Below are 15,497 nucleotides of genomic sequence, written 5' to 3' on the forward strand. Positions count from 1 at the left end.
GATGCCACTTCTAGGTTCTTATATTGGTCGAACCGTAGCCCCGACAGCTCCAGTGAGAGCAGAGCATCAATTTATTTCCGAAGTGCTTGTCCGAGCTGGGACTCATCATGTACGGCGACAATCTAGGGAATATCACCACATCGCAGCCGTCAAGCAATAGCCAATGCTATCATGTGCTTGGAGCTGGCCCATTCCGCCCATTCCGCCCATTAGCGGCGGATTGACGTTAGACTGTGCGTAGTTGAATCAGCCGGACATGCCAAAACCAATGGCGTCGTACGCCGGATCGATTCGGGGCCTTGCCATGCAGAGATTCGTCGGGGCATAATAGTGCTGTTGAGCCTAGACCACAGCCATCGAGGGAGTGGGTCAGCTACTAGGTTCGGACCGAACCTGTTCCCAATCACACGTTCGTGCCAACTCAGAACTTTGTTAGACACTAAGACGACGATGATACATTTATTGGATGGCAAGGTTGCCGCTACGGCTGATATTTCCACAAGGGGTTTGCTGCTGCGAGTGGGGAATCCCCCGGTAAATCAATGATGTTCCAGAACATCCCGATCAAAGTATTCAAGAATATGGCTTGCATGTTTCCTGCCAATCAAGCGCTGGAATTTTGCACAGATGCCAAATAAATTCCGCCAAGATGCTTTATTTGCTCAGCTGCTTGAGGGCACTCCACATCACCCCCAAGCCTTCCTGTTGTGGAAAAGTGGGGACAGCCAAATTAAGTTGTATCTGGCTGCTATGTCCAATGGTTTCACTTCCAAGCGCGCCGATATTGACCCGTATCATGAAGTTCTTAGGGGATTCGTGTAACCAAGTTGTGACCATGCATAACCCGCGACAACTGTTCGACGAAATGATGGACTGCATGTGATCGGCCATATTGTCAGGGGGCACTTCCAAAAAGCCAAGGAGAACATATTGACACAGGGTCTTTCGGTTGGATGATGTCGTCCACTCGCTCATCAGTTAGGTGATTGGGGCCTCTTCAGCTCGCTAAACCACCTCTTTATTATCCCGCAAGGCAACCAAGAAGACAGCTTTTAAATTGATGCGAAGCCAAACTTGTAAGTAGCGAATGATAGTGCGCTAGACCAGACTCTTCCGGAATTAGTATGTCCTATACCGAGTATCGTTGCTGGGATTTAAGGTGGGAAATGGGGTTGAATTAGGCGCTTTGTAGTCCGTGGCCCAACATACTGCCCTATTTACTTTAGACGACTTGAAAAGACTAAACACCAGACCAATTCCTGAAACACCAATGTCTATCTCCAGGATAACTAACTTCTTTACTATGCTAATTTCTGGTAGAAGTTGAAATGTTATATAGTGTACATAGTCTAGTTACATAGACTAGTTGGTATGTAATTGAGTTAGAAGCTCTAATGTTTTAGAGTAGTCAATTGTTGATTTACAATGGGATGGTTATTGCCCGAGATTACCTTCACTGGGTAGGAAATAGTTTACTAAAATCATTCATCCTGATCAAGAGAGCAAAATCCATCAAATTGTGCCTATCCCTCCAGGCAACGAGGACTCTGAATCGAAATCATCCACTAAGAGCGACCCAGGACACAGTACATTGGTAGAGCCTAGTATCAGCCCAAGCTTCAACAAAAAGCGTAAACCCGTTCGAATCCACATTCTGCGCCCGGACCCTCAATCGAAGGTTGGCACCTCTATCTACATCTGCCATAGAGATACTCGTTACCACAGATGGAGGCCGTTGGAATCTCTTCGCAAAGTTGATCCGATACTCCCTTCTCTGACCAGGTAAATACGGGGTTGTGTATGACCCAGCATCCACAACTGAGAGGCTATCCGATCGCGCTGCAGACCTAATTTGACTCTCCAAAGTGCTGACCCTACCCATCAAATTGTTATCCGGGACAAGGGGCGAAAAGCGCCTAAGCTGATCCTCCAATCCTTGGACCCGTTGCGGCAAACCATTATCAGGGACTGGGATTGAGAGTCGCTTGAGTTGACCCTCCAGTTCTTGGACTCGATGCGCCAAGCTATTATCAGGGACTGGGATTGAGAGTCGCCGGAGTTGCCTTTCCAATTCTTCAACTCGGCCTACCAAATTGCTATTGGACGGCGGGGGTTGGCTGTTAAGTTTGGGGTTGAGGTTACTGCCGTTGGGCTTGTTGCTATTGGCATCGTCGTTATCAGTATCATCGTCGTCATCGTCGTCATCGTCGTCGTTATCATGAAAGACGCCGGGGCGATTACTAACTGCATTGTTGTGGTCGCGTACCGAGACTGGAGCGTTTACTATGAGCCGATGCCCAGAAATCGCCTCGCCCTCCCGTTCAAACCTGAGGCAGTCGTTAAGGACCCCGATCTTTCGGCCCTCCTCCCCGATCTGAGCCAGGATGAATGCATTCCCGCTGAAATTACCAACATTCAAGCGGCCTTCTTTGTTAATAGGCGTTAAATTGGGGTGGTTGTCGATCTCCAACAGGTATTTGCCTTGACGTATCAATGCACAATGCTCCGAAGGGATCTGCTGCCTGGCTTGGTATGAAACCGACATGGCTGCTGAAGACCTCTGGCACTGTAATAATCAAGGTATATTAGCTCAGATATGGTGGAAAATGGCTTTCAATACTCACCGGCTATAATACTCTAGCGGTTTATTAGAGCCTGTTCTGGTCGTCTTGTAGATGAGGAGCTGCTCGACTATCGCATGATCCGCTCAAGACACAATGTCAGGTTTTAAATTGCCCGCGTAGAGCCCTCTTTTTCCCCTGTACAAGATTTCTACCCAAGTAGTACCCAATTCGTATTGTTGCAGAGTAGAGACATCAACGTGGCACGATGCCCAATCCTAATTTAAGAACGAGGTCACCAGTTAAAAAAAGAGCGCAGAAGTATCCGATATATTATGTGACGTGGGTAGGATTTCTAAAGCAAACAGTTCGATGGCAAACTATTCGTGGGCTTGTGGAAAATCATGGAACACCAGCACTGACTGGTATTTTGTGACGCGCAGGACCTATCATCCCAAAGTATGGTATCATCTCAAAGTATGGCATCCCATTCTACAAAACTTATTTTATTTATTCCCATGGCAGATCCCCGTATCGATTGACCATCGTTTTCTCAGGTCCCTCCGATGCGATTTCCACTGATTACACTCGAAAAGAAAGTCTTGAATTGTCTCTGGTCCTTCTGCGCATTTACAGGTTTTATCTGTTGTCTGCCCAATCCTGAGTAAGTACTGGTTTAGTTGAATCTGATCAGCCCGGAGCTGTGCGAGGGCAGATGTTTGTCTCCTGTTCAACAGATCATACAGGGCTCTAGTGTGCTTTCCTAGAAGGGTTGCATCAATTGCCTTCCTATATTTGCCAAACGGGTTCTGTTACGGCATAATATGATAGTCTCTGTGCTATCACAGCCTCTAGCATCTTGTTTAGGGTAGATAATAGTGAGATTGGTCCATACGAGTAGTCTAGACTTCAATGGCCGACCTCGCGGCGACAACAGCAATGATGACTATTCGAAAAGCTGTCGATTCTTGGGAGGTTGTTAAAATCGTTTGTCAAGGCTTTTTGTAAATTATAAAGGGTCCCTGGCGTATCATTCGGAACCAGGAACCTACATACGCAGCTTTTCGTCTAGAGGGAACCTCGAGTAGGCCCTTTTTGCACCGACTAGTATTCGCCGCCTCCCGAAGGATGGCTTTCCAGCAGCTTAGAGCACAGCTCAACGAGCATGCAACCGTTGTATTTCCGGGCGACCAAGGTTTTGCTGATAGCGTAAAGCGATGGTCTGCTATAGGCTTTCGACGACCGGTACTTCCCCTCCACCCTTACAAGCCATTCTTTCCTTATTGGCACAGTCCGTGCAGGGTGTAGTAGTTCTCCCAACAGATGTTCAGGGAATAGCGAGGACTGTGTTCTATGCAAGGATCACCAGTTAGATCTAGCGGTTCAGGGTGGAGGTCACTCCAGCAGCACCGCTTCGTCGACTGATGGAGCCATCCTGATGAACCTCGGCAGGATGACCCGAGTGAGCGTCGATACTAGCACCCAGACAGTCACCGTTCAAGGTGGTGCAACATGGGCTGATGTGGCTCGAGAAACTGCTAAGTACCAGCTAGTCGTCAACGGAGGCACAACAAGCCAGGTTGGGGTTGGGGGTCTCACTTTGCGCGGCGGTTTCGGATTCTTGACGCCGCAACATGGGGTGACTCTCGACACGCTCCTTGCGGCGAAAGTGGTAACCGGAGAAGGGATCGAGTTGCAGGTGTCCACAGAGGAACACTCGGATTTATTCTGGGCTATTCGTGGTGCTGGACCAAATGTTGCAGTGGTGGCAGAATTCAAGTTCCGGGCGTACCCACAACCGAATTTGGTCTGGTCTGGGTTGAGAATCCACGCATCTAGCGAGGTATTGAAGGTCGTTGAAGCCCTGAATGAGGCGCTTGTTCACCCCCAGGGGAGAGCTGCAGCGCAGTGTATCCTGTCTTTATCCCCAGACGACGAAAAAACCCCGACTGTCTGTACGATAATATTCTTCGATGGCTCCGAAGAAGAAGGGCGGCGACACTTTGCTCGGTTGCTTAAGGTGGAATGCATCAAAGACGCAATTGAAATGAGACCCTATAGCGAAACAATCACTATTTGGGATTCATTGGCGCCCCCTGGGGGTCGGAAAGGGAACTAGGGCTTCAGATGACGTTACCACCCCGCCTTGCGTTTGTCGCAGAGCTCATGGAAAAAAATCAGTGATAAACTTAACAAGGAGCCAGATCTGGCTAAAACTGACTTGGAGATCGACTATCTTGATCCGACCCAGATTTGCCGTACTCCCATTACAGAGACGGCTTTTCCTGCGCGCGTTAATCTCCTGCATGCGACGCTCATGTTACAGTGGACTGACGCCGCCAAGGATGAGGACTTTCTCGCTTGGGGACAATCAATCCAGAAGCTGTGTGAAAATGAATTAACTAACCAAGGCCACAAACTCGCACACTATGTGTCGAACTACAATGGTTACACTCAAGGTTCGTCGGTATAATCGGTGAAAGAATCGTTAATGCAGCAAGTGATACTGACATCTACATTAGAAATGGAAGTGGCAGCTGCAGATATGTTTGGCGTAAATGCAAATCGCTTATTGCACATCAAGGCAAAGTATGATCCCGCCAATCTTTTCAACAAGCTTAACCCGCTTGATCGAGAACTATGATGAAGAGCGATCGCGGTGGCCAACGTTAGCGGACGACCGGTTGCTAGTGAGCGTAGGGTGTTGTTTGAAAATATATATTTTTCACAAGCGGAACACAAGACATTTTCTTAGCAAGCTTTGTGTTACCTTGTAGATTTACCGAATATTGATGAGATTTATTTTAAAAAACTGCCAAAGGATGCTGAAGACAACATTAAATAATGACTCTATTTTTAATTAATATAATTCCTTATATACTTAGTGAGTAATTTGGATATTTTGGTTTTTGTAGTCGCCAAGAGATCACATGGTTGCAGTATTTGCAGGCCCACAAACTAACCATGGCTTTCTTGCGATGAACACCTTGCTAACCACAGCCGCTAGCCATGACTCTACCGCAGTCTAAGCGCTATTAGGTCGGCATACACAGTGCCTTAGTAAAAGTTGGCACCGAGTAGCAATGTTTGCTATTACTGATAGAGTTAGTACCACTCCTTCGGCTAAAGGCGAGCCGAAGAAAAAGTGAGACGACGCCACGGACAGAGATGTAGATGTGCGGAAAGATCACAATTGTGGCTTGCGAGTTTGGACCCCAATGTCGTTAGCCCGGAGCGTAACCAGCTAGCGACTTGGCACTATTAGAGCGGGTGAAACCAAGTACCCAGTTCCAGTCCCCCAGTACCCAGTCCGCTACCCAGTAGCTGCCTGTGAATACAGCATATATTGAGATTTCGTATGGCTGCTCGGCTTAAAACTAAAGTTGCGATATAGCTCAGGCTCGGAGATTGACGGCTGTGTTCTACTATTACGCTGGGAACTACGGGGGCAGATCCATTACGATCTGAAGAACGAGGTTCTCTTTGGCCCTCGAGCTCTCTCCACTGCGGCTCCTGGCCCCAGTTGAGATGCAGCATCACGAGTCACGTACGGTGCTATATTAATGTAAATTTTTACAAAAACTACTTTTAGGCGATTTTTTAGCCTAAAAATCAAAAAACAAAAATCAACTAAAAGTAGTTTTGTAAAATTCTGCACTAATGTAGCACTAGTCACTCCATACGCTACAAATCAGGCTACCGTTTTGGCCCCTGTAGGCCGCTGTTCGATTCTCGTCGCCAGCCTAGAGAATGAATGTTTTGCTCGCTGCTCCTACTTTGACATTCATTGTCTCTTGTTCCCTTCTTTCTCCTTGACCAAGCGCCAATACTAATCGGTTTCTCGAGTCAGACCAGGCAAGGCAGTTTGTTCCATTTCGTATTCTCCTTGTACCTACTACCTCCACAGCCTTGCGTTGCAACCAGAGGGTTGGCAAATTCGCAACCGGAAGACGCCCGCTTTTCATGGTCGACTAGCTTTTCTACCAGCGTTGAAGCGATACCACCAAAAACGCTAGCATGAGCCTTATTCGATCCACCTGCGATCGTTGCTACGCCGCCAAAACGCGGTGCACCAAGGATGCGTCGTCCAACCAGTGCCAGAAGTGCTTACGGTCAGGCGCAGTCTGCAACTACAGTCCGCGCGGCCACGCCGGCCGTCCGCTCGGTCGCGGGACAGGCCAGTCAAGCTCGTCCAGCCAACGCCCAACCCCAGCCATGGGCAGTATGTCGCGAACCTTGCTCTTCTTCCTTGCCCTTGCATCACATGTACTTGGCATGGAAAGCTGACAGACATGACACAGTTGACGAACCATTCATCACCCTGCCTCCGTCTTCCGCTTGCAGCCTGGACCTCTTCAGCAACCTCCACTCCGACGAGAACACTGCCGCCTACTTGTGGGACCACCAGTCCTTGCTAGACGACTACGGGCAGCCTCATTTGCCCATCGATGAGGCGATACACAGTGGTACGCTTACGGCATCAACCGCAAGCTCGAATGCTGCCGCCGACTTGTTCTCGCCCTTGGGGGGCGGCAGCGCCCACCGCTCCAGCAGCGGCACACACCATGACGCCCATTCCAGCAGCGAGGCGCCTTCTGCCGCCGCTTCGCTCAAGAACGAGAGCCTGCACAGCCGGCTCGTAGTCACACACACCGAGCTCATCGCCTTCTCCGAGTCGCTCGCCGTGTCCTTCAGCATGACCGACGACATGGAGGTTATCTACAGGCTTAGCGCCGAGATGACCGAGATACTTCAGCGCCTCAAGGAGAATGGGCTGTGCTACCCGCCGATTCCGGTTGTCAAGTGCCAAGGCATGACGTCTCTGCTCATACTGGGCTGCTACAGCTATCTTCTCGAGGCCTATGAATTTGCCATGGAGAAGCTGCGACACGAGCTGCGAGACACAGGCTCTCCCACCGCGATGCTGCAGCAGCGACAGCAGCGGACTGCGTCGCCCGAAGAAGCCCCTCAAATCAACATTGGAGGCATCCGGCTGCAGGTATCGAGAAGGTCGGCCGCCGAAATCCACCTGCAGCTCGTCTCCCAGACGGCTCGGAATCTCCGCGAGTCGCTCCGGCAGTTCGTAAAGCACACGGCAGCCGCACGCTGCTCCATAGACCTGGACACCATCGACGAGAGTCCGGCATCGAACCGTACCGGGAGCCGTGCTGGGGAGACGGACCGCGGCGACAGCATTGAGATTCTAACAAAAATGGCCCAGCGGGAGTTGCGGCGACGAGAAGATGGCATTTTCCAGTACATAAATGAGAGCGCCGCCAAGAAAACAAGGTGAGTGTGCAGTATGATTCTCCGAACGCGATATTTTCAAATTGTCCACAATATGAGGTATACTTGTTTCGGTAAGCATTTTTTTCACTTTGCGAGCCATCCTTTGATGCAAGATGGACCTCGGCCTTGCTCCTCTTTCTGTCTTACTGAGAGCACGCATGATTGCTTTTGAGCATGGGCGATCCGTTTCAAACCGGCTGGCCACTAGGCATGCTGACGGAGGGTTTGGTGGAGCCTAAGTTGGTCTAGACTCTGAATCGGGGAATACTGCGGACTGGGGCTGTTCGGACCTGGATCCTTAATTGCAACCGCAGATACTCACGGGAATAATTCAACTGGCCACGCCAGTTAGGAGAGGGTTCCAGATGCCGATTATCGAGAAATCCGCTCCAGGTCTAGTCCGCCAGCCAGCCCGATTCCAGCCCTTTGTCAACCCTCCGAATGCATGAAACTAGGGGTGCGTCGGCTCATTTCGCTCAATTTCTTCTGCTAAGTAATGCAAAAAGAAGGACCACACTATTGGGGCCTTGTTTAGGCCAAAAATAAATTAAAAGATTCATCCGGCGCTGCACGGTTCTCGTCGTGGCATCTTCCCAGCGCCGTGGTGGCTACTTCCATACTACAAAATCGATCGAGCAAACTGATCTCGCGAAATCATGGAAGCGCAAAGCAAAGACAGCGAAATGCAGTCGCTGGACGACAACAGCAAGATCGCGACTCCGGTTATCGCACCAGCAGACCAAACAGCCCAGAGCCCACCGAGCACGGAAAAAGACAGTTACGAGGTCGGCTGGGAGGGTGGTGATGCGGATCCTCTATGCCCTCGTAGCTACAGCACCTTGAAAAAATGGCGTATCGTTCTTGTTATTTGTTTTGTCAGTCTGTGCATGTAAGTGACGCACGATCAGAGCAACTGGCCCAAGCTAACGCAACATATTCAGGACATGCGCTAGTTCCATCTACACCGCGACATACCAACAGATGGAAGCAGAGCTGGGCAACTCAAGAATAGTGTCTATTCTTGGTCTTTCCCTTTTCGTTCTCGGTATCAGTTTCGGTCCTATGGCTCTTGGGCCCCTCAGCGAGTTTTACGGTCGGCGACCCATTTACGTCATTTCCTGGACGATCTATGTTATTTTCATTATACCACAGGCCGTCGCCAAGAACATTGGGGTGATTCTCGTTTTCCGTTTCCTCGACGGCTTCGCTGGCAGCGCTTTCCTCGCCGTGGCTGGAGGCACCATTCACGATCTCTTCGACAGGGCGCAACTACAACACCCTATTTCTGTCTTCTCCGTGTCGCCATTTATCGGACCCAGTCTGGGTCCCCTGATTGGCGGTTTGATCTGTTCTTATCTCGATTGGCGATGGACGTACTACGTTTTAATCATTTGGTCTTTTGTTTTGTGGCTGGCAATCATCTTCCTTGTTCCTGAGACATTTCGTGAGTTTATGGCCGTAATTCTTCAAGTCCTGTTCCAAACTAACATGAGCTAGATCCGGTTCTATTACGAAACAAGGCGAGAAAGCTTCGAAAAGAGACAAACAACGAATGGTTTGCTCCTATGGAAAGAGCGCACCGGTCTGTTGCCCACGCAATTGGCAACTCCTTACTCCGACCATTCCAGCTTCTCATCCTTGAACCCGTGTGTTCCTGCCTCTGCATTTTTGCAGCACTCTTACATGGTATTCTTTACTTATTTTTCGACGCTTTCCCGCTGGTCTTTGTCAACAATCATGGTTTCAACTTGTGGCAAGTCGGTCTATCCTTCCTAGGAATTGGTCTTGGCATGATCCTAGCTGTTTTCATGAATCCGGTTTGGAACAATGCGCGAAACCGTCTTGTGCACAAGAAAGAACGAGAGACGGGTATCCAAGGTGCTAGCGAGCCCGAGTTCCGGCTTCCTGCTGCTATGGTAGGCTCTCTGATTGTGCCTGTTGGCATGTTCATGTTTGGATGGACAACATTCCCGTGGGTGCACTGGATTGCTCCTATCATAGGCTCTACCATCTTTGGATTTGGGTATGTGCAAGCTATCGAAGTGCAAGAGGAAAAGGTTCAAAAGCTGACGTGGTGACACCAAACTAGGGCATTGCTGCTGTTTACCTCTATTTTCAGTTTTCTTGTAAGTTATCTGGACTACTACAATTTTTTTTCCTTTTTTTTTTTTTTTTTTTTTTTTTTTGTTTTTTTTTTTTTTTTTTTTTTTTTTTTTTTTTTTTTTTTAATTTGTCTTTTGAAAGGCACACCTGACAGAACTTGCATCAGGTTGACGCTTATCCAACGTACGCAGCCAGCGCCATGGCCGCAAATGGCTTCATCCGATGCATTTTTGCTGGTACGTATATGAAGGCAGTAAAATGCCATGACTTTGGTTTTCAGCATAAAGCTAATCTGAAACCGTAGCCCTATTCCCGCTTTTCGGTGAGCAGATGTTTGAAGGATTAGGATACCAATGGGCGTCATCATTGTTGGCGTTTCTCACTGTTGCCATGATACCGTTTCCGTTCCTCTTTTTCCGCTATGGCAAACTTATGAGAGGCAAAAGCCGCTTCGCTAAGAAATAGTTGCTTCTGGCTGAGCAAGTATATGCATGGTGGCTATATTCCGCCACTAATTTCATCCACTTTTAGCTTTCGTTGATTAGCACATTGCTGCGCACCGATTTGGGCGGGCAGCCTGTGTGTGCGGAGTCCTATAAATTAGTTGGCTTCTAGAGTAGTTCTAATACAACAGCTTCACAGCTATAACAATATATTTCATGATGTCATGGACCAGGGTCTCGCATGTAAGCGGCCACTGGCCAATAACCTCGAGGTCGTGAGAACGTACATCAGCATCGCTGGCAATACATGCTCATATTTAAAATGATATGTGGATCTAAACCAAGCGAGGAACGGTTGTAAACCTCAGGTCCCTTGCGATGCAGTGCAGACGCCTTCCTATTGGCCTAGAAAATGCTGTTCTGGTCACTGTAGCGCGCCGTATCTATACTCAGCCGTCTCGTATCAACCACATCCCACATCCCTTATCCTCTCCAGGGTTTATCAGTCAATAGTCAGAAGGTCTAAAACGCTTGATTCATCCCAAAATGGGTACGCGGAGCTCCGGGTGTTTACTCTGTGTCCAGCGTCGCGTGAAGGTTGGTCTTCCAAGAATTGGCGGCCAGAGCACCGTTGACATATACATAGTGTGACGGGCGGCTTCCAGACTGTGCGCGGTGTGAGAAATATGGAAAGCCATGCCCCGGCTATGTCAGGAACTTCAAGTTCAAAACTGGAAAGCCTTATCGTGCTCGACGCGTACCTCCAACTGATAGCTCTGGTTCCGAAGCGAGCGCGCCTAACAGAGAAAACTATGAGGCAGACAGGGGATCGGTGACACAGAGTTCGCCGGTGTCTACGCTGTCTTCTCCAACGATTAATGTCCTCCAAGGACTTTCATCAGTAGTCAATGACCTCTCTCAGCCTCGCTCGTCGACTTCAATCCACATTGTTTCCAGATGGTTCAGCAGTCTCACATCTCTCTACGGACGGAACAAAACCCTGGATGCAACTGTTCGATGCTTTACAGCACATCATATTTCGAAGGTGCTGCAGAATGCCCAGATGGCGCGGTATTCGAGATTTGCGTACACTGAGGCTTTGAGCAGACTTCGAAAGTCTCTGAACGTCCCTTCTGAGCGTCTGTCTTCTGAGATCTTCTGCGCAGTGCTACTTCTGTGCTTGTACGAGGTAGGCATCCGATTATTGTCCATCACAGGAAGAAGCAATGTCATCTGATTAAGTTAGCTGTTTGCAAATACTCAAAATCCAGGTACATGGATGAAACATGCAAAGGCAGTGAGCCAGCTGGCGGAGATTCGTGGGCCGAACTCTTACAAAGAGCCATTCAATAATACATTACTAAAAGCTGCAAGAGGATTGATTGTGGGTGTCTTCATGGTCGGAATATGATATGAGACTGACACGAGTGCAGATAATGCACTCTCTCTTCTCCGGGGAAAGATGCTTCCTAGCCTCAGAGCGCTGGCATGCCATAATGCGGCAGCGCCTCAACTCATTCTACTCCGAAGAGCTGGAAGATTCGCTAGAGGAATTCGTAGCTCTATTCACACTGGCACCAAGCCTTGTTCACGCGCTCTATGATATCAAAGAATCAGATATGACGAGTCCTGCAACCTGGAAGAAGCTGTCGGAAACATTGACCCGAACTCTTGAGATGCAGACCAGACTATTAGAATGGTATAGTCGCTTTTCCCGAATGGCACCACCTCCATACGAAAGGCTATCATCGACCGAAGACGCTGTATATCCTATCGTTCTGCACTATTCCGATATGAGTATTGCGTCAATGTTCAATTCCTATCACGCATACATGGTTATCATACACGAGACCTTACGGACCCTTGGTTATCCTGGCGAACATGAAGCCATGGTCCTTTTTTTCCGAGATCAGATCTGCAAGTCAGTGGAATACAACGGTGCCGATCTACTAGGGGGTTACAGAATGGGATTTCCGCTGCGTGTGGCATACGAGGTCGCAGACCCCAAAACAAAAGCATGGATAGAGAACCGTTTGGTGCAAATGTCGCAGTATTATGCAGCTGTGCAACCTAAGCATTTCACGGCGGCTCTTGATTGAACCCTCTTTCCCTTCTCGGTCGTCATCATGTTCAATTTTTTTGTGAAGAAGACCACCTTTCTCAAGGCCTGTCGCCTCTCTCAAATTCCTCAACACGAAGAATCTTCGATTGCAATGGCTCCATCGTGCCTCGTGATAACAACAGAAGCGCTGTGACGATTATCTCCATCAACAGGCCCATACCAACTTTGATACCCTCCTTGCCAGTGACAGCATTGAATTCCTCCGACCCATACTCACCCAGCAGAAAGTAGGCGATTCTGACAGCCAGGAACGGCAGAGTGGCAAGGACCAGCATCACGCCGCGGCGGCTGTTTCTGGGCAGGACCGTGCGGTAAGCGATGGCAACCCAAAGCACGAGACCAATGACAAATGCAAAGGTAATGACGAAGACGCCCGAGCCGATATCCCTACAGGCGGAAATATCCATTGTCTCACCCACCACGGCACAGACAAGAGAAATGATGACTGGGAAGCGAAAGGCGTGAAGCAGGAAACGCAAATGTTTCGGGTACCTTGTGTTTCCGGGACCGCGTTGTCCAGCCTGCCCACTTCTAGACGTTAGCACTCGCAAAGCCTTGAGTAAACTCATGACGTACCTTCACAACAGGAGAAGGCTCACCTCAAACAGCAGAGGTGATAGTCCGATACTTTGCAGAATGATCTCTACCGTCCAGACTGACTCGCTCGGATTGGAAACAGCAAGCACCATCGCGGAACCCGCAATTCTGACTGGTAGACAGTGTCAACCCTGTTCAAAAGCATAGCGGGCTGGTCAGATATCATACGCTGCGCTAAAAAACCCAGCATGCCAAACCAGGAGTACAGCACGCATCTGCCGACTTTTCTCTCCCTTCTGTGGTGCCAGTACTTCCATTCTTGCATAAACCTTGTGACAAATTGTACCAGCTGAATGAGGGAGAAGATGGTCACTTCAGCAATTGCGACGCCGGCGTGGTCCACAGAATGAGGCGGCATTGTATTGGTCTTCATAGTAATTGGCTTTGGGTCGAGGATGGTTAATCTATTAGCAGACAAAACGAGCTTTTTAGTTGCATCTAGCTCAGAATTTGGTGGCAGGAGATGGTGCTGAGAGTGACAGGATATGGTCGATCTGCTATATATACCTGGGCTCTAAGTTTCTAAGCCTTGCTACTCGTATCTGCCTATCTGCGAAACCATCAAACAAATGGATATCGCGATAATTGACCATTTTCGGCTTAGTGGCTTTGATTTAAGCCATTCTTGGCGCACACGGGCATAATGATTGGTCAAGAAACACTGACCAATTCCATGTTCAGTGCTGATATGCCTAAGGCACCTTGGCGAAGCTGGGACGGTGGCAGATCAAGCAAGAGACACTATCGCTTTGACCGTCCCTTCGTAGAATTGTAGCCCCCTTTGATGGTGTTGATCTAATGTGTATGTGCATACTGGATATACTGCCGATTTGGGTTAAGAATTGTCCCGTAGAGAAAGCCACATCAGTGACTCACAGCGTACCAAATAGCAGATGGTCTCTACTAACATCCGATGTAACCTTGTCCACTTCCAGCTTAAGCTCTGGTTCTCTGTGCCAAGGTAATAAAGGATCATGTCGAAAGATTAAACGGCTAGATTGAGTTTTGAAAAGTTGGTCAATGATCAAGAGGATATTTTGAAACGTAACCATCCCATCGGACGGGATCATTTGGGCCAAGTTGTTCCAGGATACCGCGGGATAGGAATGGTGATCAACGGTATATTATACTGTACCAATCAAACATTTCGGTTCGTAATTAGTTAGGTTGGTTATTAGGTAGCTGATGGTCACATGGATTGCTGACTGTGGCTGAAAACTCCGCTCTATCCTTTCTTCCATCAACGCTTCCTTCCCTTTGTTCCCCTCCACACAAACAAAATCAATCAATAATCATCAAGAAAACACTTGTTATTTTTCTGACCACTAGAATAACCCTCGCAATGAACACTAAAGACAACTCATTCCAAGCTGCGGATGAAGCCTGGACCATGCCATCTGTCGCGCCGGATCTCCTGTGCCTGGATGGCCATTATTTCCGCATCAACTACGATGTTCCAGAGGAGATTACCCGGCAACTGGACGAACTTTACGACCGCGATGCAATGTACGAAGAGATCCCGGAGCATTTGAAGGCATATGAAGTCGAAAAGGAAGACACAGATGTGGAAGAGGCAAAAGAGGTAGAACGGTATCTTGAGGAACAGGCCAAGCGCAAGAAGACCTCCAGAAAATGAAGACGACATCTGCCCAAGTCTACTCGCATATCAACATACGAGTGAACGCACATCTGGAGGGAGGAGAGACAATAGTGACAATCGACATCATGTAGCTGGTTTTGATCCCTTGACGCAAAGCTCGCAAACTATTAGAGAAGAAGTGAAATCTATGGCGGCAGATCCCTGCAATGCCATCATCACTAGTTATTGTTTTACGCCAAACGAATATATTAGGCCCGCAGATGTGGCTTTTCCATGTACCCTGTATGGACGGCTTTCAAACTAGTAGAATGTAGTGGGCATACCCAGGACATTTTCAAACCACTGACCCCGGATTCATCGACTGCATCCAGACCATCTGATCTAGATCCGGGATATGGTGATTGTGACTGTGGTGTCAGGGATGGCACTCCGGCACTGCCTGGTCTTCTCGTCATGCCACCGTGCTCCAGCCCACTGACGATATCTGGTTAAAAGCTTGGATAGGAACTTGAGTAAATGGTCGTCGCACTGTATTTCAGGCTCCTTGCTGCTCAGATCGAGCTTCTGAAGCATACAGTCCATCGTCGAGATCAGGTGACTGTTTTCCGCAACGCTTGGCAATCCCATTCTGGGTCTTGGATACGATAGCTGAAATCAACACGAGGACACAGGCCTAGATGGTTTCTGCTTATAATCTAGGGATTAGATAGCAGGACATCTAAACATGTATGTGAAACTAGGTACTAAGAGGAGTGGAATGATTGTATCCCATGCCCATAAAG

At 48.7% G+C, this 15,497-nt stretch overlaps 7 protein-coding genes across 7 annotated transcripts; 5 read left to right on the forward strand and 2 right to left on the reverse strand.

The window, feature by feature from the left end:
* Window positions 1-1,558: 1,558 nt before the first annotated feature.
* Asppvi_005801 (H-type lectin domain-containing protein) lies at window positions 1,559-2,545 on the reverse strand (the record flags this gene model as incomplete). Its single annotated transcript, XM_043301714.1, has 1 exon — window positions 1,559-2,545. One exon carries the CDS (start codon window positions 2,543-2,545, stop codon window positions 1,559-1,561), a length of 987 nt encoding a protein of 328 aa, XP_043157649.1.
* Window positions 2,546-4,014: 1,469 nt separating this feature from the next.
* On the forward strand, window positions 4,015-5,205 carry Asppvi_005802 (uncharacterized protein; the record flags this gene model as incomplete). The annotated part of the gene is made up of 3 exons (XM_043301715.1): window positions 4,015-4,516; window positions 4,766-5,020; window positions 5,084-5,205. 3 exons carry the CDS (start codon window positions 4,015-4,017, stop codon window positions 5,203-5,205), a joined length of 879 nt encoding a protein of 292 aa, XP_043157650.1.
* Window positions 5,206-6,578: 1,373 nt separating this feature from the next.
* Window positions 6,579-7,854, forward strand: Asppvi_005803 (Zn(II)2Cys6 transcription factor domain-containing protein; the record flags this gene model as incomplete). Its single annotated transcript, XM_043301716.1, has 2 exons — window positions 6,579-6,783; window positions 6,863-7,854. 2 exons carry the CDS (start codon window positions 6,579-6,581, stop codon window positions 7,852-7,854), a joined length of 1,197 nt encoding a protein of 398 aa, XP_043157651.1.
* A 652-nt stretch (window positions 7,855-8,506) lies between these two features.
* Asppvi_005804 (MFS transporter) lies at window positions 8,507-10,418 on the forward strand (the record flags this gene model as incomplete). Its single annotated transcript, XM_043301717.1, has 6 exons — window positions 8,507-8,739; window positions 8,792-9,189; window positions 9,348-9,873; window positions 9,940-9,976; window positions 10,120-10,189; window positions 10,258-10,418. The coding sequence occupies 6 exons, from the start codon at window positions 8,507-8,509 to the stop codon at window positions 10,416-10,418; spliced, it is 1,425 nt and encodes a 474-aa protein (XP_043157652.1).
* Window positions 10,419-10,942: 524 nt separating this feature from the next.
* Asppvi_005805 (Zn(II)2Cys6 transcription factor) lies at window positions 10,943-12,495 on the forward strand (the record flags this gene model as incomplete). Its single annotated transcript, XM_043301718.1, has 3 exons — window positions 10,943-10,993; window positions 11,043-11,585; window positions 11,830-12,495. The coding sequence occupies 3 exons, from the start codon at window positions 10,943-10,945 to the stop codon at window positions 12,493-12,495; spliced, it is 1,260 nt and encodes a 419-aa protein (XP_043157653.1).
* Window positions 12,496-12,556: 61 nt separating this feature from the next.
* Asppvi_005806 (uncharacterized protein) lies at window positions 12,557-13,473 on the reverse strand (the record flags this gene model as incomplete). The annotated part of the gene is made up of 3 exons (XM_043301719.1): window positions 12,557-13,039; window positions 13,118-13,227; window positions 13,284-13,473. The coding sequence occupies 3 exons, from the start codon at window positions 13,471-13,473 to the stop codon at window positions 12,557-12,559; spliced, it is 783 nt and encodes a 260-aa protein (XP_043157654.1).
* Window positions 13,474-14,457: 984 nt separating this feature from the next.
* Window positions 14,458-14,751, forward strand: Asppvi_005807 (uncharacterized protein; the record flags this gene model as incomplete). The annotated part of the gene is made up of 1 exon (XM_043301720.1): window positions 14,458-14,751. The coding sequence occupies one exon, from the start codon at window positions 14,458-14,460 to the stop codon at window positions 14,749-14,751; it is 294 nt and encodes a 97-aa protein (XP_043157655.1).
* Between the last annotated feature and the right edge of the window lie 746 nt (window positions 14,752-15,497).

Source organism: Aspergillus pseudoviridinutans, assembly GCF_018340605.1.
Source record: "Aspergillus pseudoviridinutans IFM 55266 DNA, scaffold_4, whole genome shotgun sequence".
Lineage (NCBI taxonomy): Eukaryota > Fungi > Ascomycota > Eurotiomycetes > Eurotiales > Aspergillaceae > Aspergillus > Aspergillus pseudoviridinutans.